General features: G+C 31.1%; 1 protein-coding gene across 1 annotated transcript; it reads left to right on the plus strand.

The window, feature by feature from the left end:
• The first annotated feature begins 6,823 nt into the window (after window positions 1-6,823).
• Window positions 6,824-17,679, plus strand: LOC132714833 (uncharacterized). Its single transcript, XM_060697751.1, has 4 exons — window positions 6,824-7,252; window positions 7,744-8,152; window positions 16,066-16,451; window positions 16,978-17,679. Exons 1-4 carry the CDS (start codon window positions 6,919-6,921, stop codon window positions 17,385-17,387), a joined length of 1,539 nt encoding a protein of 512 aa, XP_060553734.1. The 5' UTR covers window positions 6,824-6,918; the 3' UTR covers window positions 17,388-17,679.
• The last annotated feature ends 10,068 nt before the right edge of the window (window positions 17,680-27,747 follow it).

Raw genomic sequence — 27,747 nt, forward strand, 5'->3', positions numbered from 1 at the left:
CATGTCGACATACTTAGTAAAATATTGGCCTTAGTGCTTATGCCGTCCAAGCATGCCGGTATCGTCTTAAGAGCATTGCGAAAAATGGCTGTTTTAATTGAATAAAGCCTCTTGTTACAAGTTTAAACTGCTATGAAACTATAAAAAAATGCTGCTTCAATACTGATCAAACTAGGCACTAATGTCTGGACAATAGCCTGTGGAAAAGCATGCTCAATTTTAAATTTCCAGTTACCATGGCAACGGGGGACGTCTCAAAATTGCCAAAAATCTCTATTTTTCGTTGTTTTTCCTCATCAAAACTGACTTCAAGTTGCAGCAACTTCTCAATTGATTGAAATAAAGTCTAAGGTTTTCGGCGTTGATTACACGGTACCCATAAATCGACCTGAGGCCATTTAAGCCTCCCCCACAAGTACCAAAATTCTCGGCCCCACTTAAAAACCCCAAACAGAAGGGCACATCCCCCTGCCGCACCCCCTCTTGATATAAATTTTTAATGGGTGGGGTGGCGCCGAAAAAGTGATCACTCTTTTGAACACCATTTCTCAAACGAAAAAAATATGTTTGGGGCCTATATAGCGCATGTTTACACTATTTGAGGCCTCAAAAGGCGGGCAACTCCAACGCAATACTCGGAACACTGACATGTGTGTTTATTCTCAAAATGTCATCTGGGGTTCTATTGTTGATTGATCAGTTACAACATAAACATCATCATTCAAGGAAGTTTTAAGGAAGTATATGCACAGAAACATCAAATTTGTATGATCCGAGCCCATTTATCACATGAGCAAAGAGACGAATTTTACCTCCTAATTACATTTCAAAGATATTTCTCGACATTTTTGGGTTTTCAATAACTTGAAAATTATCGAAGAAATTGTTTTTCTATAAAATTCATATCAATAAAATAGAGAATTACAGAATCCCTAAAGAAAGCCAAACACGACAAAATTGAAAATGTTGCAGGCTCGGTTTGATTGAGCCTGTTCATGGACGGTACTGGAAAGTGCAAGTTACCGTCCACGCCCCCTAGCATGGCTTAAGCAGAATTCAACATGGTGAAATTTTGAATTTAAAAACATCCGCAGATGTTCAAACCAATTCAAAATGATTAAATATCATCACTTAACTTACATTCTATCCTCGTTCAAAGTAGCGAAATAGGATGAAAATCCTCATAATATCAAACAATATCTGGGGTACGGTATACCGCAGTAATATTTCTACCCCAAATTATTTATCGGCTCCAGTTTGTTTGAAGATGATAATTGTGAAAGTTGTCTTCATGGCTGAATGTGAAAGTTGTCTTCTTTTTTATACATTATCATAATTACTAACAAACTACCTTCCTTCTTAGAAATCTTTATACACAAGTTGATAAGAAATGTTTGAGATCTGTAAATGGTGTGAGAGTTTTAACTCTTTGTATTGTCTTATGCAAATATATTTATGCTTAATAAAAAGAATAAGCCATTTTCTAGCAGTTTCTATTCTTTTCTTTTGAAATGATCTGTACCAGCTCTTGTCAAATTTGTTTTTGATTATTAAAGAGGTCGTACTGAAAGGTGGCGTTCAATGAACGCGACCCCAGCGAGCATCAGCGGCAAGGAGCCCAGGGGGACCCGGAACAAAAAAGGAAGAACAGGGTATAAAGTAGAGCGCGACCACCAGCCCCTCCGTGTAACAGTTAATAATTCTTTTCGTTGGGTTTTACGTTGCACCAAAACGTTATATGTTATATGTTGGCTTCAAAGCTTTACTGATGGAAGAAGACCTTAGGTGCCTTTCGGTGTATTTTTTTTCAGATACAAACGGGCACCTAAGTAGAACCACGGATGTTCCGTAAGGTAGCTATATAGCCTTCTCACATAAAATTATCTTAGTGTGCTTGCGTGGCTAGAACATACATCAGTGAGAGAATGTTTAGTGTAGAAACATAAACTGAGAAAGTCAAACAAATAAAAAGAATTTAGTTGTCGCTGTTTTGCGTTTCATTTCAATATCTTAATAATTATTGTTATAAAGTATTAATCATTTGAAAACACAAGTTTTCAACTTGACTCCTCCTGGACTCCTTGCCGCTGACTTTTGTTGCTGGGTCGGGTGGGGGCTGTGTTCATTGAACGCCGCCTTTCCTTGATGATCTTGTTTATCATATTCAACTTAAAGTAAGAACTTAGAATTAAATGTTTGTTTGTTTGTTTAATTTTACGCCTTTTCCCAACAGTATTTCAGTCATATAGGTGGGTAGTTTCCTAACCATCGTTCCTGGAGAGTTATACCAGTACCAGACTACCTTCCTCCGCGCTAAACTACCAAAGCATCTCCCGGGGATCGAACCCACGCCAGAGAGGTAACTGGATAGAATTAAATTGTTTTGACTGTTTTGACAAGGTTTGCGTTGTCTTTGTTGTTTTTAGTCATTTAAAAACAATGGACTTTTTATTTCGGTAAAATTGAATTGATTGCTTTTGTTTTCGCCCTGTAGAAAATTATATTATTCAGCATATCATAAATATCACTGCTGGAAAAAATATAATATATGAAATTTCATAATTATTCAAAATAAACAGCATCAACAAGGATTAACTGAAATAAGATACAATTGTGAAATCCTCTCCTATCCCCTTGTGCTGCGTTCTACGCTTGGTTCATAACCGGTAGATATGTGACTCGCTGTGTTCTATGAACGTCGCCGTTGCCTTGATAATCATTTTTTATTCGAAGCGCATGCAGAAAAGGCATTTAAACAGCTAGAAGACAGAATGATATATTTAGTGCTGTAACAAGAGATTTTTTTTTAATTTATATTGTTTTGTCATGGTTGTTTGTTTTCTTATGCTCATATAGTCTACAATTCGTAACGAAATAACTCGTTGGTCTAGCCAAAACGTCCAGAGTTCAAGACATTCTGTACAGAACATTGTGTCCTAGTATTTATTCTAATGCCCAGAGTCATTTATGTCATAAACTGTTATTTTTTTATATTCTTATTTTGCCACTTTACCTGCCAATGACATTAGAATATTAATAGTACAAGCAGCGATTGTTTCTTGATGACACGCCACTTATCAATCCATTTGTCAGCATTAAAATAATATGCAGCTTTCTTATTTTCTTATTTATATGATAATATACAATTTTCGAAATGTTTAACCTGTATGTTTAGTTTATTCTATGCAAAGAGATAATATAGAAAGAGGACATGAGAGCGATGAAAACTAAGTAAACGCATAACAATTACAGACTCGGTTTCAATGAAATAGAGAAAGCAAGTATCCTTAAAGAAAGTCCTACACAACATAATTGAAAATGTTGCAGGCTCGGCTCGATTGAGCTTGTTTATGGACGGATCTGTTTACTGCAAACTACCGCCACGACCCTAGCACCAGTTTAAGCAGATTCTGTTCATGAGAGAGAATCTAATGTACATTAGCTATCACTTGCTTCATAAATATTCTGCAATTTGTAATGACTATGACCATTCCCGACGTCTTAATCATTTCATAAACTCTTTCGATTGCCTCATTTCATAGGAAAGGTACTACCGATGAACCTGTACATATGTATGCACATGGCACGAAATATTTTGGATATCTGTTAGCAAGAATAAGTAAAGAATGTTTTGATTCGAAGTTATAATTAAATGATCATTATATTTTTATCTAAAACTGAGATATACGTAAATAGACAACCTTCTTCAAAGGAAGTTTTAGACTACAGACAACACGTGGTAGAAAAATCAGTTGCAAAGAGGTAACCTATGAGCTGCGAAACCCAAAGTTTGGAGATTTCGACTATATAGTCATATGTTAGAAGATTATATAAAAGAAAAAGAGTTCATGCAATGATTGTGGTGTATACATGATGCATTCACTAGTTTGATTATGCCTAGAGACCATGCCGAGTCAATGGGCGAAGTAAAACATTGGGATATTGTTTATTTTGTTTTGGAGTTAAGTTATAAATGCTTGTTTATATACCAATTGTTACCACCTCTGGCCTTCAGTTTCGGTGATCATATTCAATGATATGCTTGTGATCTTTTACAATCATATGCTTAAGCTGAGATAAAAATCCTTAATAATGATATAATATTCAAGAAAATTCAGGAAACAAAGTGATCCCTCGGCAGTATTAATCACAACAAAATTACATAAGAATTGCAGACTCGGTTTGATTGAGTCTTTACATGAGAGATATTTTTTCTTATATATTTGTTTTCTATAATAATGGTTTGCTGCATATGTATAGAGGGCTTTGAGAATTCCCGTTAATCGGCTGTTAATATGTGTTTTTCTTATTTTGTCAATTACATTTGCCTTTTGCAAAAGTAATATGTATTATAAAATCCGGGACATTTCCTTTGAATATTACAAAATAGAAATGACAGACATCATAACGTCCATAACGTGTTGTGTTCCGTGGTGTGATATTTTTCTTTCGCTCTCAGTCGCCGATTTGTCCTAAAACGTAATGCAGACACAAGTGTAAATCAAATGACAGCTATTAACCAAATCATTTATAACAATATAATTTAAAGAATACTATTTTTCACACTAATGTTTTCACACTTTAATCAAAGTTTTGAACATATATGCTTGCCAATTTGTGATTTTAACGTAAGCCAAGTTAAATAATTACTGTTAATTCACATTCTGTAGGTTTAACAATTTCATATAAAATCATCGGTATCACCGTTTTAGAAGTAAGTTAATTTAATTTATAAGTTCCGAAATATAGAATAACAATAGGAAGAACAGTTGGCTTACTTCGAAACATTGAATATATTTTGATTTTGGACGATTCTAGATACAAAGAGTTACGAATTTAAAAAGTTATACTGAATTATAAGGTCGTTTTTGACAAAATCCACTTAAAACTTTAGCGATTTTAACGTTGTACCGCCTAAACGAAGGCTGGTCCCGACTCTTTGGGTTGTATGGAATTAGTTTCCTCTCGGATATAACGATATCCGGCTATATCAAAACAAATTGAACGGTTACCTGAATATCGTTATAAGCGGGGTTTTATGTCATTAGATATTTCATGGAATGTCATTACAAAAATAGTGCAGTGAACTTTCCAATGACCACAGTCTGCTGCTCCGTTAATATTTGCAATGAAACGGCAGTATTTGTTTTACAAATTAAAGCAAGACTTTAAACGATTTACGTTCCACCTTAAAACCAATTGTACCTTTATTGTGTATTTTTTCATTTATTTCATATTTCAAAAACATATAAATACAACCATTCTCATTTACATACAACATTTGTAACTAAATATAAAACATATCCATCTCATTTAAAAACACATTCATTAACCAAACATTCATGAGGTTGATACGACAGAAACTCCACAAAGAAAACAAATGAAAAAACAAACTTTCAAAAAATAAAGAAAGAAAAAGAATAAATCTACTTAAAAAACTATCATTCTTACACTTAACACACACACACCAACACACACCAACACACACACACACACACACACACACACACATACAAAAGAAAGGAGAAAAAAGAGACAAGTGAATCAGTTTCATTTATCTTTTTACGTTTTAAGGTTTAATTTACATAATATTACTGTTTTGGTCATCAGTATTGTTTGTTAAAGTGTTAGATAGTTTACTCCATTTTTGTTTGTACGATTTAATTTTATCATTTGACAATGCAATTGCTTCTTCAATCTGTATCCTTAACAGAAAAGTTTTTAAAAATAATGTAGTGGGCTTACTTCTTTGATATTTCATTTTTAAAATGTAATATTTCATTAGAATAATGATATAATTTACTATTTTATATTGGTTGTAAGCTCTCCAAAAAACACTGTTTCTTTACTGTATGAAAAATGAAGATTAACGGACAAGAGAAAAGAATGCAAGTTTGACCATAAATTTTGCACAATATTACATTCCCTAAATAGATAATGAAGTGTTTCTAAACTACTGCAGCAAAAATCACACAAATTTAAATTGCATAGATTATATTTGAAAAGCATAGTGTTTGTTGCAGTAAGTCTATGGATAAACTTATACTGAAAATTTCTTAATGTCACATCTATAGTACATTGTAGTGGTATAGTTTATATCTTATTCAAATTCAATTCTATATCTATTTCTTTTTCCCATTGCTCTTCATTTTTATTTTTTACCTTCTCATCATTTTCAAGTTGGATATTATATAAAAGTTTATTTATTGTTTTGGATTTTTGAATTTTAATTGTATCTTTATTGTTGTCAAGATCATATCTGTAATGTATCAAATATTTCTGATAGTAATGTATTAAATCTATCATATAACGGTATATTCTAAATCAAAATCTTTTATAATATCGGGTTAACTGGTTTTATTTTAAAATAATGTACGATCACCAAGCTAGGCATGATTCAGAAAGCGTGAACAAGCCAGGCGAATACAAACAAGCATAAGGCAAAAAGCTATTGCAAACTTTAGTTTACTTTTTCATTATCATTTCATGTTGTTATTATTACATTATGTCTCATTTTCTCATATCAGAAGCATGTTAAAGCGATGATCAGACTATCAAAATGTATAGTTTGTACGTTTGCAATACCATTATTTTCAGTGTGCAAGTGTATCCACATATATTTGTAAACATGTCAGGTTAAAAACAACTGATTGAATATACTCGTTTAAAAGTATTTCTTTCAACAACGGACGTAATGTTTTGAGTGATGTTGGTTTTCAATTTTTGAAATATTTTTAGATACATAAACAAAAAAGAATATTTTCAAATCACGCAACAGCAACAAAAAGGTTCATGAAAATGAACATCGTCGTTGTTATCGGGTATATTTCATTATTTTACGTCCTGTAAAAAGTATAAAGTGTCTGTATTATTATTTCTTTATTCATAATTCGCTGGTACTTGCAACCTTAGAGAAGGATGGCTGGATACTATTCATTTGAAGCTATTGTGTTTCTTACCGTACTGTGCTACTCAGCAGCAAGTGAACCCGATATCGAAACGCAATGTTCAAAATTCAAATATGACAAACAAATGTTGGAGACAATGGTCAGAATGGAAGCGAAAATGAATCAGTGGGATAAAGAAAAGGAAAACTTTGAAGAGAACATGTTGTCTATAATGGAACATCGGAAGGTGGAAATGAAACGAGAGTTTGTAAAACAAAATGAACAGATCGGTCAAATGCTTGATGACTATGAGAAGATCCGCGAAGAACTCAATTACATAACAGCTCAGTTTGAAAAAGTTGCTGGTAAGTAGAACAATGTTGTAGTTTATTGCTACTAATTAATCAAAAGCTTGTGTAAAATGATTAATGATAAACAGATTTAATGTCGACATAATTCTGTTTTAGATCAAGTCTGATGAAGAGTAATTCTATCTGTAATAAATATTAACCATTACTTATAGATTTAAGTTTACATAGGCCGAGGATTTCATAGTTAGATTGACGCTATGTAGAAATGAGTAGCTAAATGAATTATTATCAAACTTTATCAAGATGCGATCAACATATTATTATTTGACACAAAATATAAATTTATTACTTCCGAGTCAACAGAAAGGAACATGTCTTGCCTAATGTTCAACCTTGTAATTTTTTCTCAACATTTACAATCTTTATACATTTTTATTCATCAATAATTAAATATATACAAATATTTATTACCATATAAAAAAACCCTTAATTCAAGAATCATTAACATTGATAATAAAAACAATTTCATAATATTTTTGCTTCAGGTAATTTCACAAAAACACCGAAGATAGCGTTCAATGCATATATAAGGTCAGGTAGAAACTATGACAACGGCCAAACCATCGTTTTCCCTGATGTTTTACTTAACGAAGGTGGTGGATATGACAAAATCACTGGAATGTTCACAGCACCCGTGACTGGTCTGTACTATTTCAGCGTTCACATTTGTCACGAAGCAGCAAAATATGTGGTCGTAGCTATTGTTCACGGACATACTAAAGTCGCAGTAACAAGTGAATATGAAAACATTAAAGGAAGTTGTAGCTCGGTCATGGCTCCGGTAAAAATGTCAGTTGGTGAACGCGTGTACGTAAAATGTACACATCCTAGCGTGTTGCGAGCTGATTCACAATATAGGTGGCCGTCCTTCACCGGTGTTCTTTTGAATATGTAAAAAGAAGTCGGACTGTTGACGATAATATTTATTCATACGAAAATTCAAATTGTACAGATACATTTTTCTGTTTCTTGGTGCTGTAATATAAAAGCAGCGTACTCTCTATACCTAATGAAGATAACATACCTGAACACATTATATTGTATTACACTGTTTTTTATAATTCTTTTTTATAAAATATAGATAATTTATATTTGAATAAGTTTCACGGCTAAGACTACTTCTTAATTGTTTTCAAATATTAAAAACCTTAGAATTCATTGTCGAATTTTATGAAATGAATGTCAATTTGTCAGATGCTTGTTACCTGACAAAAGTAGCGATAAATGTGGAATTATTTGCCATAAAAGTAAAAATGTAAAATGTAACAATGTAGTATTCTGACTTCCATACTATTATCAATGCACATAAACTGTACTCATTGTCAAAAAGCAAGCAATAAAAAAAGTGGTTAATGTAATTTGCAAATGAGTAACTTTTCGGATAATAAAATTAAAACCAATATTAAAAGAATTTGATCTATAAAATTAAATTGGTCTATTGAAAAGTTAGCAGTGTGAACCTTATGAGCCGACAATCGATTACATACATGTATATACATGTATTGGTATCTAACGTTTTAAGTAATTCAACACATTTATGTCTTTTTTTCTCGTTTTATGATTTCACATTTGACATATCAGTAATGTATAAATAATAACTGATGTAAAATGATAAAACTTTTTTTGTGTTACTTAATCAAAAATATATGTCTTAAATTTTACATTTAATCATTTATTACAATTTTTTCTGCATTTTGATACTAATACGAATTTTCTTTATTTTTTTCAAAATTATTTAAATATAATTAAGACAATTTATTTGGGAGTTATTATACATATATTTTATATCAATTTGTATATTCATCATATTCTTGTTAACCCTTTGATGGTTAATGAACAGGACACCGAAAATCAAATTAGATAAGTTTATCAAAGGTACACTTGTGTTTATTTTGAAATGTTATAAAATGGTAAAAAAAATCTTATTCATGTTCTGTTATATTCATTATAAAATATAATGTTTTCAATGAATTGTGGCTTCATAACATACCTTACTGAAGCTGTATCGGATTCCTAGGTGTTGTTTTTTTATTTCGTGTACGTCTCAATATCTAATGATTGAATGACGACTGCAATATTAATAACATATAGATTCATCAGCCCTTTTATGTCTTTTCAGGAAATTCACTTGTTTTAACATGTTTTTAATTCAAAAAGGTATGCACGATGTGTAAATAATAATTTATAAATTTGAACACATGTTTAAGAAAACATTGTCATAACGACATAATTATCATATTTGTTGCATCTGCACATGTGCTTATACGGCACTTTACACTTTATCATTGTACTTTTAATTATATTTTTTATGACATTAACTCATATTTCTACACCAAATAATGTATTGGATAATCAGTTTAAAAATAGTGATTGTAAAAGTTGTGTACTTGAGAAGGTTTCTTACTTTTTATGCCTAATTGATTACTTTCCCATCTTAAGAATCATTTCACGCCAGTTGTTCAACGATGTTAGTGATTTGTAAATTGTTGCCACACATTTCATCTGCGTGCTTATACATTCTAATTGTACTGACGGATTATTGTTGTAGTTTTTAGCTTGACCTTTTTTTAGAAACAAAATACAGGTATGCTACGGTCATGTAAGCGTTGCCGTTGCCGGTTGCAGTTGCCGTTGCCGTCCGCAGACTTGTACCTTGATCTTAACATTTTTAATTCTTCGTGTATTGTCTTCATTCTTAGATGCAACAACCCTTGTGACAAGACTCTTTTGTATAGCGGATTAATCTTGATCTTCATCTATAATGACATTGACCTTCAAGGTCAAATGCAGGAATTTTGCTTGCTTTTTGCTGTAAGTGGCTATAACTTTGTATTTTTTAATGGATTCTTTTCAAACTTGAAGATAATTATCTTTTTATGATAATCATTGAAGTGAGCTAGACAGATCTTCACATTCATTCATTGATGGCATTGACTTTGAAGGTCAAAATATTGACATTTTCAGTGATTTGCTTTAACTGATTGTAACTTTGTAATTTTTGAATGGATTCTCTTAATATAAAAACAGAACATTTAGGGATAAAACTATCATGTTTATCAAACTCAAATTGACCTTGGCATTTATGACCTTATCTTTGAAGGTTAAATTATTGAATGTTCACTGAATTTTGCTTAAATTGACTGCAACATAGTAAATAATAAATAGATCATTATCTTCCTACATGGACAAAACAACATTTTGGACAGGAACTTCTGAAAGGTTGATTGCTTTTATTGAACGCTTCCTTTCATTGTTGATCTTGTTCACCATATTTTTTACTGACATGGACCTTGAATTTTCAAATGGCCTTGACAGATAAGGTGAAATTATTGACTGTTGTGTTTGATTGTCGCAATTTTGTTATTTATGTTCGAATTTGAGTTAAATATGCTGCCAAAAAATAAAAGAAATATATATATTAAATAATCTAGATGTGATCCTGACTTAAAATTGACCGTGACTGTCAATGTCCAATTAATGAATATCTCTTGTTTTTGTTCTTTTGTAACTGGCTTTAGCTTTGTTATTTATATTTTATATTTATATTATTTATAATGATTATCGCTATAAGTGGATTAAACTAAATAAATGGATTAATCAGTAATTAGTCGTTCAGCAAATTTGTGAACCCGTCTACCACTATGTCAATCGGTGAAAATTAAATATTGTCCTCTATATTATTTATGAAGTCAAGGTTGATAAAGTTGCGCGATGTGAACGAGATGGTCGTTTTACTATCCCAATTACTTTTTTCTGTTCTGATATTTCGAATTTGCATTGGAATCTGTTTTGCAATCTACTGGATAGAGAGCAACCTTTGAAAGAGTATACATTATTTAAACATGAGTTCATCGAACTCGAAATATGTTATATTTTCGAAATCGGCAATATGCAATAAACTTAAAGTAAATCAACAGTTCTTAAACCCTGATCGGAACAAAAAGTAAAATAGTCAGTTTCATTAAAAATGCGACAGCTAGCTATTAACAATCCCGTGACCTTGATTGCTATAAATCGAGTAATCGCTTGCCATTTTGATCTTTGATCTATCTATGTGAACAGGAATGGGGTTATTTGTATACATATAAAAACAACGGCATTTTGATCTAAACATTTATCGTTAGTAATCAAATTTTCAGCATCAGCAGCTCTGCTATCTGATCGTCGTTGACATATATTTTCTGACTGTTGCACTGTTAATTTCGTAAACTTTTGTTCATTTATAATTTCTTTCTACAAGGAAGTCTTCCTTGTTACATACAAGTGATCATTATAGAAATATGTCACTGTAGAAAACTATGTTGTAATGTATATATTTTGATTTTGTCTCTTTAACACTGTTGGTCAAAAGGATAAAATGATTGACATAACTAAAGGCCTATTATGCCTAAAAAATACTACCATTTGTATATCACAAAAAGCTTTTAAATCTTTGGTTTATCACAGTCTTAAAAATAATAATCATTTACCATAAAGATGAACTTTTTTGCTTCTTCTGCTTTGTTGGCTATTGGTTCAATTGTAGTGAAGTATTTTGTATGGAACTTAAAATACGACACATAATGGCATATTCAGCTCTACTTTATTCTAGCATGATTTAAATCCATCATAAAACGTACGTAAACCAATGTTTGGCATTGCCAAAGAATTTAATAAACATGGATTTGTAAGGCAAAACCTGCCTTTTAAAAGTTTTACTAGTATCCGTGTCAGTACCTATTCTCCATGTATGTAACATGGAATAAAATTTAAAACAATCTAAACTGTAACACTTTTGTACAGTTCATTATTTTTAAGGCCATGTAATTTAAATCATTCTGTAAACATATTTAGGTAGAGAAACAAAACCAATACACATTTATTGCTGCAATTTAGATACGTAAACGTATATTAAATATCACAAATAAATTTTGCTTTAAAAAGATGACGCATAATGATTGAATTTATTTTATTTCATTTGAAAATAGCAGGGGCATCCATGTTTATCTTGCTAGCTGTGACTTAAAAATAAAATAGTATAACAATATGGTAACAAAGGACACTTATTTTCCTGTTTACGAGAGAGTTTTGTCCGATAAGTTTTGACACTTGTTCAAGTTGCTATCAAGTACACAAAATATATCGTTGCAACCGGTTAAAACTTAAGTTGTTTAAAAGTGCCAATATATATAGTATGCTGGTATTTCTGAGAGTAGTGCAATTATAATAACTCTAGTTTCATATATCAGTGTTTAAGCCTTAAGTGTTATTTTTATTTTGTAATTGATCAAACCATCGTGTGTGGTAATGTAGCTTTAAGGTTATCATTTGATCACTCGGATTGTCACATGAATAAAGTAAATAATTTGAAACAGTTACTATAAAATTTGATATGTTTCTTTCTTCCTTATTATTTGATATATTGTGTCAACAATAATCCTTAATTTTATATTATTTTGTTTTTAAAATAGAAAAATATTTGCGTATTTAATATGCACCCTTTCATGTAGGAAATTTTAATTACTCACCGAAAATTATCTGAAAACACATGTAATGGCAAGTTGTACATATGTAATGGAATGCTATTGCAGTAAAGTTTACACACTATCAAGGTAAATAGTGTTGATATTTTTATATTTTTTCCTAAAAGCAAGTTTACTCCATCTTGTTCTCGATGTTGCGTTTAGATTTTGGGCCATGAATGCTGTGTTGATAGCAGCGACCTACAGATAATTGGAAATACACCTTAAATATATTTTCATTCGAATATCGAATACCGTTTTAAGATCCAATACCACTTTTCTTATTGCTCGAGGTTTGGTGCTTGGAGTTGGTGCTTGGAGTTTTTAATCATTGTCAGAGCCTCAGGCGTGCGAGTTGCAATTCTTTGTCGAGTTGTTGTTACTTACACCTGCGTTATAAAGGTTTAAAAATTATTAAATTGAAAATTATATAGTCAATGCTTTACAAAAGAAAACTTCCCATGTGCACGATTTTCTTTTCTACAAAGGGGCTTATGGCTTAGAGTTGTACGTTGTCAGTGCTAAGGGGGGGGGGGGGAGTGTTTAATCGGATAGAATTTTTGAAATTTCTGAGGGTCTCCTGATCACCATCATGAATAAACAAAACACTAATGCTGTTAATACTCTTGTCTTTTCAGAACAGGAAGTTCTAAACTAGTATATTGATATTTATTGTGCTAATCAGAGTATTGTGTGTCTTTACATTAATGCATTAACAGCACTAAAAGACAAAAATATAATTTTAAAATGAATACAAAAGTTATGAAATCCTGTAATTTGAGTGTTTTTAGAAGTTCACAAGTCGTTTTATATCTATAGCCTTACCTGCACCTAACATAAAACTATAAGATAGGAAGGGTACTGTCTAAGACCGTGCACATATTAGTGCACATCGTACGAAATATTTGGCTTATGTATTTGCAAGTATCAATGAATTTGAATTCAAGTTATTATTTTAGATCAATCAAGTTTTGTCTAAAGCTTTAAAGTTTAATATTTACGCAAATAGCCAACCTATAGAAACCACTAAAAGACTTTTGGCATAGTATAACATCTAGATATTGTTTAGCTGGCTGTGAATGTGCAGGTATAGATGCTATAAAGTAGCGATTATTTCCTTCCCTGACTGCCATTCTGGTGGTCATTCCCGATATATCATTTGTTTAAGATAAGATAAACATTCATTATAATTATATTACTTCACGGCGAAATGAAAGTCTTTTACATAATTGGTAATATGTATAAAAGAATGTGAGAATTCTCGTAATTTGGCTGCTATTACGTTTTTTTCTCACTTTTTGTTTACTTTATTATTTATAATATTGACCTTACCCTACAAACAGGCTACTACATAAGGCAAATGAGATAAATATTATAAAAAGTCTCCTTAAAGGCTGCTTAAACCGTTTTACCTTTCATATCCAAATATTTATACACTATTGAATACAATACTTAGCCATTACCAATGGTAAAATATCCACTACGAAAACCTGATTGGGCATTAGTCATTTTATGTAGAGCCTTAGAGTAAAAAGTTACACGAGTTGTTAATATACTAATTTTCTAATATAACTTACTAAAATAACTTAAAGAGCAATACCTTTGTCATAATCTGCGTTTAAATTGTTCCCTTTTTTAAAAAGAGAGATATAATTTTTTCTGACCAATTTGAAGGAAATTCACCTTAAGTGTAGAGCCTATTTGAAAGAGCTTCACAATATAAGGAATTAAAATGGTTATACCAAAAATAAAATGTTCTGCTACAAAATAACATGAAGAAGATATTTAAGGATTAATATTTTTCAGGGCCTCAAGAATTTCATCATCAGTTATGTCACTATTAAACAAACTGTCTTTAATACCATCACATATAAGATCATCAGTTTCATTAATATCATCAACACTAGTTTCAGTTTTACTAATGAACAGCAGTGTTTTAAATGTTCATACCATTGATCAAATGTGATATCTGGAAGACACTTTACCCTATTTGTCATTCTGTTAGAATTTCTCCAGAAAAGTTTGGCATCACAAGCAGTTGATTCCAGTTTTCCCATTAAAACAACAGTATAAGGCTATTGAAATTTAAATCTTAAGCATGATTGTATTACTGCCATCTAGTTACCAGAATTATTTAAAGCAAAATAATGTTAATATCTTATTTTTCATTCGTCAATCTATCAATTTGAAAGTGATTAAATGATTACCAAGTTGTGATTTTTTTACAGGTGCCAAGATAGATAATCACTTCGCATTCACATTCTGATGTCCTGTTATCCTTATAACGCCTTTCAAGGAACCGCTTTCGAAAAAGAAATTTCAATTGATGCAACAACAATTGTACAAGAAAAGTGTTAAAAAATTGTTCGGAGTTCCAAGTTTTGAAGTTTTTGGAATACAGAATAATTTGAAGAAGCGGAGAAAAACAGTTGTGCAACTTCAAATCAATAAAAATATTCGGAATTTATACGCTTCTAGATGTAACATAAAAAGTCAAAATGAATTATAAGGTTCTTCTTGACAATATTATTACACAAGCAACTGTACTTATGACTACGTCGGCTGTAAGGATACAGGTACCAATTCCTGCTTTTGTTTGTTTATATTGTTTGTTTGTAACTTTCTTTAGTTGATTGCCTCCCGGATATAACGATATCTGGCTATAGCGAAATAAGTTTGAATTTTGTTATAAGCAAAAAACAAATAATAAGGAAATCATGTAATATCGGAAAAAGTGTATTAATCAGAACAAATTACATGAAATTTACAAACTCGGTTTTATTGTCTCTACATAGGGGACAATGAAAAAGTGCAACATCCCTTTCGATCCCTTAAACTGGTTTTAGGGTGTATACCATTTCCAACAACAAAAAGTTCCCGAAGGATAAGAAAATGACGTAAGTCTAGAATTAGGGATTTTTGGTCTTAAAATGATCAGTATTTTCAGTATGTGTGTGTGTGTGTGTGTGTGTGTGTGTGTGTGTGTGTGTGTGTGTGTGTGTGTGTGTGTGTGTGTGTGTGTGTGTGTGTGTGTGTGTGTGTGTGTGTGTTTACAGTTTTTTTTGTGAATATGTTACCCTAAAAACACTGATTGATCGTAGTTGTACATATTATATAACTATTTTCAAAGCGAATGTTTTGTATTGCGTGATGTTTTCTGTCTGTTTCTGAAAGATTTTTAGATATATGAATAAAAAGAAAAAAATGCAAATCACGCAACATCAACAAACAAAGTCCATGGACATGAACATCGTCGTTGTTATCGGGTATTTGAAAATATTTAACGTCCTGCTTTAAAGTATAAAGTGTCTGTAGACATTCTTCCTTATTCATTATTCACTGGTATTTGCTATCTAAGAGAAGGATGGCTTGTTACAATTCAGTTAGAGCTTTTTTGTTTCTTACTTTAGTGTGCTACTCAACAGCAAGTGAACCCGATATAGAGCCGGAATGTTCAAAACTCGAATATGACAAAAAAATGTTGGAGACAATGGTCAGAATGGAAGCTAAAATGAATCAGTGGGATAAAGAAAAGGAAAACTTTGAAGAGAACATGCTGTCTATAATGGAACATCGGAAGGAGGAAATGAAACGAGAGTTTTTGAATCAAAAACAGCAGATTGGTCAAATGATTGATGACTACAAGAAGATTCGTGAAGAACTCAAAGCGGCTCAGCGTGAAAAGCTAGCTGGTAAGTAGATTATAATTGACATTTCCATTTATTTATGCTATTTATTCAAAAGCTTACGTCAAATTGATTAATGTTGAACATATTTAATTCCACATTATTGTATGAAATAATTCTGTTTTAGAGCCTGATGTAGTATGATTTTTATATATAATAAGTATTGATCGATGCCCAATAAAACAAAGTTCATCTATTCGGAGGATCCAGTGGTTTTTGTTAAAATAAAAAGCTAAATAAATTTTGATGACAGTGGATCAAACTCTATCAACATAGTATAATTTTAAAGTAAAACATCAGAGTTCAAAGGAAAGTGAAATTTTGTATTGATTTTTTAAACTGGTAAGTTTTGCAACATTTAAAATCTTTATACGTTTTGTATTTGTCAAAAAAAATATTCTCTCCGTTTCATTAACAATTACTTATCACCAATTCATTCTACATTAAAATGGCAGGTCAGTATGATTCGTTTACATAATTATGATAAGACAAAAATTATCATAAAATCAATTTCTTAACATGTTTGCTTCAGGTAATTTTACAAAAATACCGAAGATAGCATTCAACGCACGTACAAAGTACAGTAGAACTATATATGTCGTCGCTCAAACTATCGTCTTCCCCGAGGTTTTACTTAACGAAGGTGGTGGATATGACAAAATCACCGGAATCTTCACAGCACCTTTGGCTGGGCTGTACCATTTCAGCGTCCACATATGCCATGCGACGGCAAAGTTTATGGTCGTAGCTATTGTTCATATGGATACTGATGTTGCTATGACAACAGGATATGATAACGATTACAGCAGCTGCAGTTCAGCAATTGCTCTTGTTAAGATGGAGATTGGTGACCGCGTGTACGTGAAAGTTGCATACCCAAGTACGATGTACGCAGACAATTATCGATGGCCATCTTTCTCGGGCGTTCTTTTGAATATTTGAATACATTTGTTGACTGATTCAGAAGTTCAAGTGTCGCACGCTTCTTGTTTCTTTATCAGTTTTTTTTTCAGCAAATATTTTGCATTTTTTAATAATGATCATAAATATTATTATCGTACTCTTGAACTAATAATGTTACTTCCTGTTGACTAAATATGTGCAAATACACATAGAAATGATATTGATTTATTAAAAACTGTAAAACCTTTGTATAAGATTTTGAATAAACAGGACATTATTAAAGTACATGCAGGCAACGAGATAAAATTTAGATATACACATTTGTACCATGTTTACAATTCTTCTTTTTAATATGCAGATCGAATACAGCATTTAAGGCACCGACGATCAAAATAGAAAATAAAAGTAATTGCTTGAACATAACGGACAATACCGCGCCGAACACTAAAATTGTTATCCAATGTTGTTACAGGGGTTAGTACGATATAATACAATCGGTTTAACCTTAGAATACACTGTCAGGTTTATTTCATTTCTTAAGTAGTCATTTAAGGTTTTGGAAAGAAATCATCTTCAAAAAAAAAAAAACTATCACGAACCTGTATATGGTCATCGCATTCATGTTTGACAAAGACATATTTATTTAAACCTTTACAAAAAAGACAATTCATGAGCAATGTGTTATAACTTTTTACTTTAAAATGCATCGGCCATGATTCATGTCTGATGACACTTTCCTGAAAAACTTTTTACAAATCAAGTCAGTAACCTGACCCTGCCATTAAAACTAAGTAATGTTACCATTTAATGGTACGCTACTGTACTGATCAAGGGATATAACTTTTACAGCCTTTCGTACATTTGTAACAATTATTGTTACGGGTCATGTAGTGTTTCCTCGTACAATCCTATAAATTTATTTTATTATTAAGTATTTCCGAAACGTTAGAAAGGGGTAGAGTGAAGTTATCTTTGTATCTTATTTTTCTATCTTTTCTTCAATTAACATGACTGTATTTAATCACAACAATATATTATCTTATAATGAAGTTTACTATTTTAATCAATGCATAGGGAGATAAAATATTGTTTGTTAACACGTTGTTTGAGCATACGTTAACTATATACAATATTATTCTAGATGACTTTATGGGGGAAGAAAAGTTGAAATGGATGTGTGAGAGAGCAGCACACTCCCAAAATCCCCATCTAACTCAGACAGAAATCGTCCAAGGCACTTCTCCAATTCTTCTAAAAATGTAAAATCTTTTCTTCCATTATTTTGATTGTTTAGAAACAAACTCAATGTGTTTTACATAGTGTTTGTTTTTGGTGTCGTTTTGTAGTGTAACTTTGTACCGAGCGGATGATTATTATTATATAGTGCTACAAAAACATAGTGCTTCTTAAACGTAAACATATACTTTTTCTTGTTATTTCTGCGTACTGAGTTGAAATATTCATAGATGATTTTTATTTGGGGTTTTCAGCCTTATAATTAGAAAATAACTTAATGATAAAAAAATCATTAAATCCAAATCAACTTTTTTAATCCATTTAAAAAATCTTTCAAAATTTTTTTATTATAAGATACAATTTATGATTGCAAAATCTATTCTCAACCAAATATCAATCGAAAGCTTAACCTATCCTCCTTCTTTCCCCTACTTCTATATTTTAACTACCTCTTATCCTATATTTCTTTCTTAAAATACAATTCTTCGAACATGCATTAAAATAGGTCTCCATAAATCATTTGTCTGATAAATATGGCATCATTTGTACCAGATATCCGAGATTTGTGTGTACTAGTATGTATTTACTTTCTCCTACTCTTCTATTCACAGACATATTCAGACTTATTTTTAATTACCCATTTTTCAAACATTCTTCAACCAAATATTGACCATGAGGTTTCAACTGCAAGATATGTTTAGCATCAGATACTAAGATTTATGTGTAAACGTATATATATTACTGCTTTGATCTTCCTTACGGACGCAACCAAGCTACTCTACCGGATGATTATTTAAGTTGTTTTTGTTTAAACTGGGAGCCCGCTATGCCATATGTCCCAGACTATCGGCCTCTGTTACGTCGCTGGTCGTAGAGCCTGCACCGGAGGACTTAGTTCGCCTTCAACGTTGCTGATCATAGAGCTGCAACTGAGATCTTCTCTAGCCGTCTTTTCTCGTAGAGATCTTCCCTGAGACCAAGTTCTTCGCATCTTGAACGCAGATGACAATTGAAGGAAAGACACCTCTTCGGTGAGCAGCAACATGTGTAGAGCCACACCCTTCGCCGTTGGTTAGGTCACACCAGCTAAGTGACCTAACTAGATTTGTGCATTCTGAGCGACGTACACGCCGCGTAGGGAAGTCGGGGTCTAGTCTTCAGAACTTCGCAAGCTCTGATTACATATATTGTTGGGGTCAAACATTCCCCAAATGAACAAAAAAAGGAATTTTATTGAAAAAAAAAAAAACATTCTTTTATTTCTTTATTTTTTAAAAAAAAATTTATAAGCCATCTGTTACTAGAAGTTAATTTTTTCCCTTTTAAACCCGGTTTGAGAAATAAAATTTTAACCAATTTTAAAATGTAAACCCCCTTTAGAACCAAATTATTTTTTTAGCCTTTTAGGGGTTTTCTATGAAACAATAGAAAACCCAAAAATTCCCCACTCTTTTTGTCCCAGTTGAATTAAACCCAAAAATTTTAATTTTAATTTTCTTCTTTTTGTTTCCCCAAAAGCGAACCTATATAAAAGGGAAAAAAAATTTATAAAAAAGTACAAGATTTTCATTTTCCCCCAAAAGGCTTTTTTGTTTTCATTTGAGCCTAGCTTACAAAATATGTTGCTGTCTAGCGTAATCATGTAAAAGAGGCTGATAAGAAAAAAACATACGATGTTTAGAGCTCAAGAGAACAAGTTTTAGCGATTGACGTTTATTTTTAAGTCATTGTTTCGTTAAAGTGCACAACGGTCTTTTTTCTTTCCATAAAAACAAACGTTTAAATATTAGTTAAATAGAAATATCGATGTCAGTTTATGTTAAATAGTTAATTTTATATTTAGATCCTTTTCATTAGTCAAAACAGTAGGGCAGAGGTTAAAAATAACTCCGTACCAACCAAATTGTTATATCGCCTTTAAAATTATTATATTTCCATACATGATTAAAAAGTTATATAGAGGATCAGAAACAACTTTATTTGGAATATTTTCATATCGACAGTATGTGCTTATACATATATGGAAAAATTCTTTTTGATTTTTTTTTTCTTTAAATTTGAGGAATTAATTTTTATTTGAGCGGTATTTAAATTTAAATTTTTTCCCCGAGTGGGTGTACCCATGACTGAAATATGATAATTTTGATACCACAACATGAAAATTAATCGACGATATAAAATAAAACTTGTCAAGAATGAAAATTATGCTTAATAAATTAGCATTTTTATTTTCTTGATCCTACAAATCGAAAGAAATTTCGTCTGAAATTTAGTGTTTTGGCTAAATTTAGAAAAGAACAGACAAGGAAGTAACCGATGAAAATAATAAGAATATGTTTTGCAGCAGTGAAAAATATATTTTACAGTGAAAATTCAAAAAATATAAATACGCGTCATCAATTTCATCAATATTTCAAAAGTATATATTCAATTCAAATAAAATGTTTTTAACGGTATTTCCAACATGTCTATGAAGGTAGATCAAACAAACGCAAACAAAAACAACAACATTATTTCCCTATTCATTTTTTTTTTGTCCATCATTTAGTACAATAATTGTTTACCATTTAAAAGCAATTCAATTATTTCAAAACCTCTCACAAGTTATTTTGTATTTTACACGACGTATTCATTTGTTAACAATATTCAACCTTTCAAAGTTAGATAGATACACTATCTTGTTGGCCATCATAAATAAATGGGGTTGTATATAACTCTACCCTCAGCGGTTTGTCACGTCACCTTAAGGCAATTAAGTTAGCTAAAAAGTCAATAACCCAGCATAGATCTTGATCATACACTTTATGGTTAGCTTTAGTTTAGATATATGTTGTAAAGTGTTGCAATAAAAAGTTATAAATATTTGATGAGTTTCTATATATAATAACCAGTTTTATTTAAAATTGAAATTGATAATATTCGAGCTAAAGTATCCTACAAATACCTTACATCAAGTGCCATTCTGCATCCAGGATGTTCTGGACCCTGGACCCCCTACCACTGATGTAACTTATAACTATTTTGAACAAGTTTTGGCGGTTGATTTCTGCCATTTCATGTCTCCGTACAGGTGCCTTTGACACTCAAAGGGCGAAGGCAAAGTCGACGCGAAAATAAACAGTACTTTTATAGGCAAAGGCGCGAGATCTTCTTCTGCAGCATTATCGTGTCGGCGGGTGAAAATCTTCGTATTGGCGCCCAATATTTATCATATCACGAACACGACGACACGAATACTCCATAAATTGACTTTGGCCAATGATTGTGTATTTGACTTTTAGGGCGAAGGCGCGACGACACGAAAACTTGATAAATTGGCAACTTCACTAATTTTTCCTAACGCTGTTACAGATAATATTTTTATTAACCGATCGGCGACATTCAACGACTTTTAAATGGTTCAGTGACATGTTACGCAGTAAAACATTTTTATGACTCAATCAAATGTTGCATGCATGATCAATATAAGAAGTTTATATCAATTTTATATTCGTTGGTACAGTTTAAATAATACAAGCTTCCATTTAAAACGTACGATCTCAAAGGTTGAGAGGCCAGAGTGTTAATGACAAAGAAAGTTTTTGAACGATGCATAAATACACTGTAACGAAAAAAATCAATATTTTCATTTATATATGTTTATGAATAAAAAATCGATGAAAATAGTTTTAATCGAAATCTAACTGCCTAAATATGTCAACTTAAAAATAAAATATCAAATCTATTTTGAAAAATTCCGTTCCAATTCAGAAAAAGTGATAGTTTGATTTATAAACACGTCGCAATTCAATAATTGATAAGAAAATGTTCAATTTACAATAAACCTTGTTTTAATTTAATAAATGATAAAAAAGTGTTCAATTAACAATAAACCTCGTTTTAATCCAATAAATGGTCAAAAATGTTTATTCTAACACTATCGGAAAATTCTCTATATAAACAAAAAAGGCCGAAAGCATGCATTATTCTACAAAATGCACTCGCCGTTCTTATTGCTTCCCTGTGTATTTTCAAAGAAGCACATTGACGGCGCCATTTTCTTTGGAAAATCTTATGATAATAAAAAATGTTGTCGAATTTTGTTGTGAAAACTATGGTCTTATTAAGAACATGAATCCGAAAACCAATATCTTTAATTCAGTCGTTAATGTTGTACAGACGTTAAAAATGTTGTTTACGTGAAGTAGCGCCAAACAGCACGTGCAAAACAATCAAAACAAGAACGCTATTTAAATGTCGCAAACGAGTTTAATTTCACTTTTTTTCAATATTATTACTTTGTATTTCGCTTGAAAAATATAGAGAGAAATAAAATAAATTAACCAAGTTTAATCAACGTTTAAAAAATGTTATTCTTTAAATGATTCCACACACGGAAGTTTTAACGGCAGTTTTTTCCAACCCACTGGAACAGCCTTTAAAGAACGTTTCTATTGGAAACTCTAAGGCGAAAACAAATTTAACCACCAAACATAATGTCAAACTAAATAATAATTATTACATTTTTATTGACGTGTTAGAATGAACATAGATATTAAGTCTGCGTGCATCATAGTATAATTATGCACGGTTTGTTTCGTTTAAATGCTTTGTAATTTATCACTCAGGCCCATGGGCCTTCGTGATTAAATTACTACGCATTTGAACTGAAACCGTGCACTATTCTACAGCAATGCACTCAGTATTGTCATTGGATATATAAGTAAACAATAAACCTCATTTTAATCCAATATATAATTAAACATGTTCAATTTACAGTGAAATTTGAGAAAACCGGACGCTGAGAAAATCGGAACTCTCTAAATACCGGACGAATAATTCAGTCCCGAATTTTCCCTTCTTTAAACTATTGTATTAAACATTGACAATACCGGAATCTGTAAAAACCGAATATCGGACGGTTGCTTGGGGACTACAAATTCAATTATATAGACAATACCCCTGACAATACCGGACGCCGAATGTGTGAATAACCTTGTGTACTTATCAATTGGTTGTGTCTTATACGCTAACTTAGCATTAACAGAACAATGATTGTCTGTCTCTTTTCACAGTTCTATTTATTGTAAGGAAGAAGAAGAAGAAGAATGATTTTATTTTCAACTTGTACACAACATATGGTACATCGTTGTACAATATACATTTACAAAATACCATGGCATATGGTCACTATGATTGACAATGTTAACATTCTGTATTAGCAATCAATAATGTTTAAGTAAAGTTTATATCTATTAAAGATTAAATAAGTATGTGTATGTTCTTAAGACATTACCTTAGAAATATGTACTTAAGTATTCATCTTAGTAAAAGAAAAGTCAAATTTGAAAATTAACTTAAGTAAAGTGAACAAATACTTTCTATCAATTGAACAATCATACAAGTTAGAATAAAATTAACACCTGTTCTAGAAGTATTTTTTTTAAACTGATTACATCAAATATTATTTTTGGCAGTAAAGAAAAACAATTTATAAAAAGTACTATTGGAGAACGAACGGAATATCATATAGTCCTTGATAACATGGTCCTCAGCATCTGTTTCAATTAAAAGTTATTCATGATTAAGTAAAGTAGACATTATGCATGTGTATGCCATAAAAATATTACTTTTGGTGTTTATTGAGAAAAAGACAACAATCTATAGGAAATTACTATTGTAGCATCGACCACAGATATATGTTTAATACGTTGATGTCGGATCAGGCCGTGACAAAAAAAAAAACACAACGATTTATAGTTGATATTGCTTATCACTTTAGAAACGTATATATTCAACCTTTAAAATAAAACTGCATTATTACTGTATTGTATAAAGCAGCTCTGTGCCAATACGACTCGCTTGGTAAATATATTTCGCCAGGTTTCTGGTGATAACTTTATTTTTAGCAGATACTAATTGTACGAATTTGTGCATATTTGGGCGCCTGTAAAAATATTGTTTAATGTATTTATGACGCAAGGTTTCATAGGCTTTGCAAATTATAGTGAAGTGGTATTCATCCTCAATTTCTTGAGAATCACAAAGCTGACAAACTCGCTCGGACCGTTCTATGCGATTTCGACCGTGCCTACCAGTTTCAATGCGCAGCCTATGTGCCGATACGCGTATTCTTGTCAAAGACTGACGTAAATACGTAAGGTATAGATGTTACCGTTTTATATAAATGCCAAAATTCACGAGGAATTGATCAGATAAAAATATAAGAAGTAGTATTTTTCTACCGTGTTGCTTTTTGCATTTTCACTTCCTAAAATGAAAACGCAACGGAAACGACATTTATCGGCGCTAAGTTCTATTTAAATTAATTAAAGACAGTGAAACTTTGCAAGGACCTACTTTAAAAATCTGACCAATATGTTATTATCATAAACAAACAAAGTAAACTATATTCGTTAAATCATTATCCATTTCCCAAATGTAAACATATGCGGATGTACTCGGACTTGATCGTTATGAGGTTACTGCTGTTCATTTAAATCCAAACTTTTATTGTATTTATATGCAATAATGGGACAAAACAATCAAAACATATTTTCTTGTATTTTTATCATTTCTTTGTTTAGCAATGTACGTACACATGATCTGGAACATGCAAACATACAGCATCTTTTGTAAGTCATTGCTCGTTTATAATATTAGATCCTGAACAGCTGTAGTACAATTAGTTGCAATATCATAAATGTTAAGATATAAATTAATGTACAATCGTAAATGTATCAATAAAAGAGTTAAATGATTTGGAATCGCCAATGTAAACACATTTGTTTTTATCTCGAATTTTACTGTTGTTTTGCAATATTGACTCCGAGACATTTGAATATTCGATTACCTTTTGCTGGTCAATTTCGGATTCCACTGAAAATCGTACGGATATCAATAGTGACATTTACGGTTTGGGTATAAATTTAGTTAACTAACACCACATTTGTCTTACTGGCCACAGTGACAAGGGATAAAGACTCAGTTTCACATTGATAGTAGTAGGTTCGAAATTTAATGAACATTTTTTTTTTAATATTCTTGATTGTTATCTGTTTTAGTTTTATTTCCCCAAGCTTGCATACTATGCTATAATTAGAAAAAAAATGAAGCATGATATTTACATTCAATTCAAAAATATGTAAATTAGACACAACAGAATGCTAAGTGAAGTCTTATCTTAAAGTGGCAGTATGCCCATCTAAGGGTATATAGTGAGTGAACATGTGAATATTTAAATAAGTTTTCATTTTGCAATAATTCCTTTTGATTTGATATTTGACTTTGCAAAAACAATAAATAACACATGGATCCTAAGGAATTTTCTGCAAATATCCATTAGAATTTACTAAAATTGTGGGGCCGTCTTTTTATATTTTAGGCAGATTTATAATTTTATCCTAAACATTTTCAAATATCACCTGTCGGTCAAACACCATATTAACAGACACTCTTTTGAAATATGAAGTCAAATCCGCTCAACTTGACTATTAAGATATGAGCATAGTGTCACTTTAATTGTATAATAAGAATGAGTACAAGATTAGGTGAGTAATTGTGTCGTTTGTTGACGACGAAGGCTGTCGTGTTTCATCTTACATCACAATATAGGGAAACAATGAGCTTTGTTAGAAACATAAATATGAAATAACAATTAATCAACAAAATTATGCTGATGAGTTCAAATATAAAAAAGTGAGATAAAAAGAAAAATAGAGACAAAATACATACAGGGAAAGAATCCTGTGATTGAATCGTTAATGATAGTTGATAATTGATGGTGAGTCAAAGCTATTCGATTTTTTGCTACACCAACAAATATTTTCTCATTATCTGGATCTATATGTACCATGCCACCGTAATGAATGACATTAAATGAATCGTGATAAAGTACGCTTATATACTTTATTTAAGATATACTAAAATGCTCAAATTTGATTTAGGAAAATATTTATAGTTTTTATACAGTCTCTCTGTAATTTTGAAGTAGACATGTTTTCACTCCACACAAAGTAGATTTGTTGTTTTCAATTCTACAAGGTATAGGTGGTTGCATAATTGATAAAATTGGTTGGGTGCATTTGAGTAATACATTTAGCATGTTTTTGTTATGAAATATAATAGAATAAAAGTGGTCATAGACAGTAGTGTATACTTGTATTTTGTATATTTGTACATACTATATGTAATCATTAAAATATATGCATTCTTTTATAAATGAAAAATTTGACTTAGATTTTAAAGAAAATAAATTTTTATTACCTCCCTTTATTTACATGAAATGTTAAATTCGGTAAAATCTGTATAAATAATGCTTTTGGGACATACAAAAGTGATAAATCTTATATGAGAATCATATTTATAATACAAAACCATAAACAATTGTGTAGTAGGATCTTTAAACCAAAAGTAAAACTTTTCTGAAATAATGAAAATGATAAACAAGTGAATAAAATGTTTATTTATTATTACATTGATGTGTGACTAATGATAAGATTTTGTAACATGTTTATATTTAATATGGTAATGTATTTATTTATTTAGTTCAGTTTATACGGAATTTATTTAAGTTTGTTTGTGTACAATGTACTTGTCTTATTATATCGAAATGTGTCTTGATTGTTGAACAATTTTGCAAAACTTTCATTTATGTAAACTTCTTAATCATTCATTATTATCATTTATGTTAATGTGATAATTTAACAGTAAATGAGCCCAATTGGAAAGTTATTTTAAGCTTAATTGGCAATCCTAGGGTAACATAAAACATACTAATTATTTAATTTTATAAAATAAATATTGCATTGTTTGTGTGTTTTTATATGTATGAAAGTTGATATATGTTACAATATTATATATGTGTTTATGTATATTTCCTGAATATATCGATACGAAGAAACAAAAATAAAAGAATTTCAGCGATACGATGGACCTATAAGTTCATTGAACGCCGCCTTTCATTGTTGATTTTGTTTATTATATTTTAGCTATCGATTTGTTGGTTTCAACATTGGTGAATGCGAATTCGAATTGTCTCGTGTGTATGAAATTCACGGCGAACTGAAATCTTGTAAGTTAAAAAATATTGTGATGGCAATAACCGTTTGAAATGCAGAATAAAAGGTTGAAATTAAGGTTGTTACCGTCCTTAAGTGAAATTTTATATATGTATATAAATATG

This window comes from Ruditapes philippinarum, unplaced genomic scaffold (assembly GCF_026571515.1).
Source record: "Ruditapes philippinarum isolate M1 unplaced genomic scaffold, ASM2657151v2 ctg4390_1_1_1_1, whole genome shotgun sequence".
NCBI classification, from domain to species: Eukaryota; Metazoa; Mollusca; class Bivalvia; order Venerida; family Veneridae; genus Ruditapes; species Ruditapes philippinarum.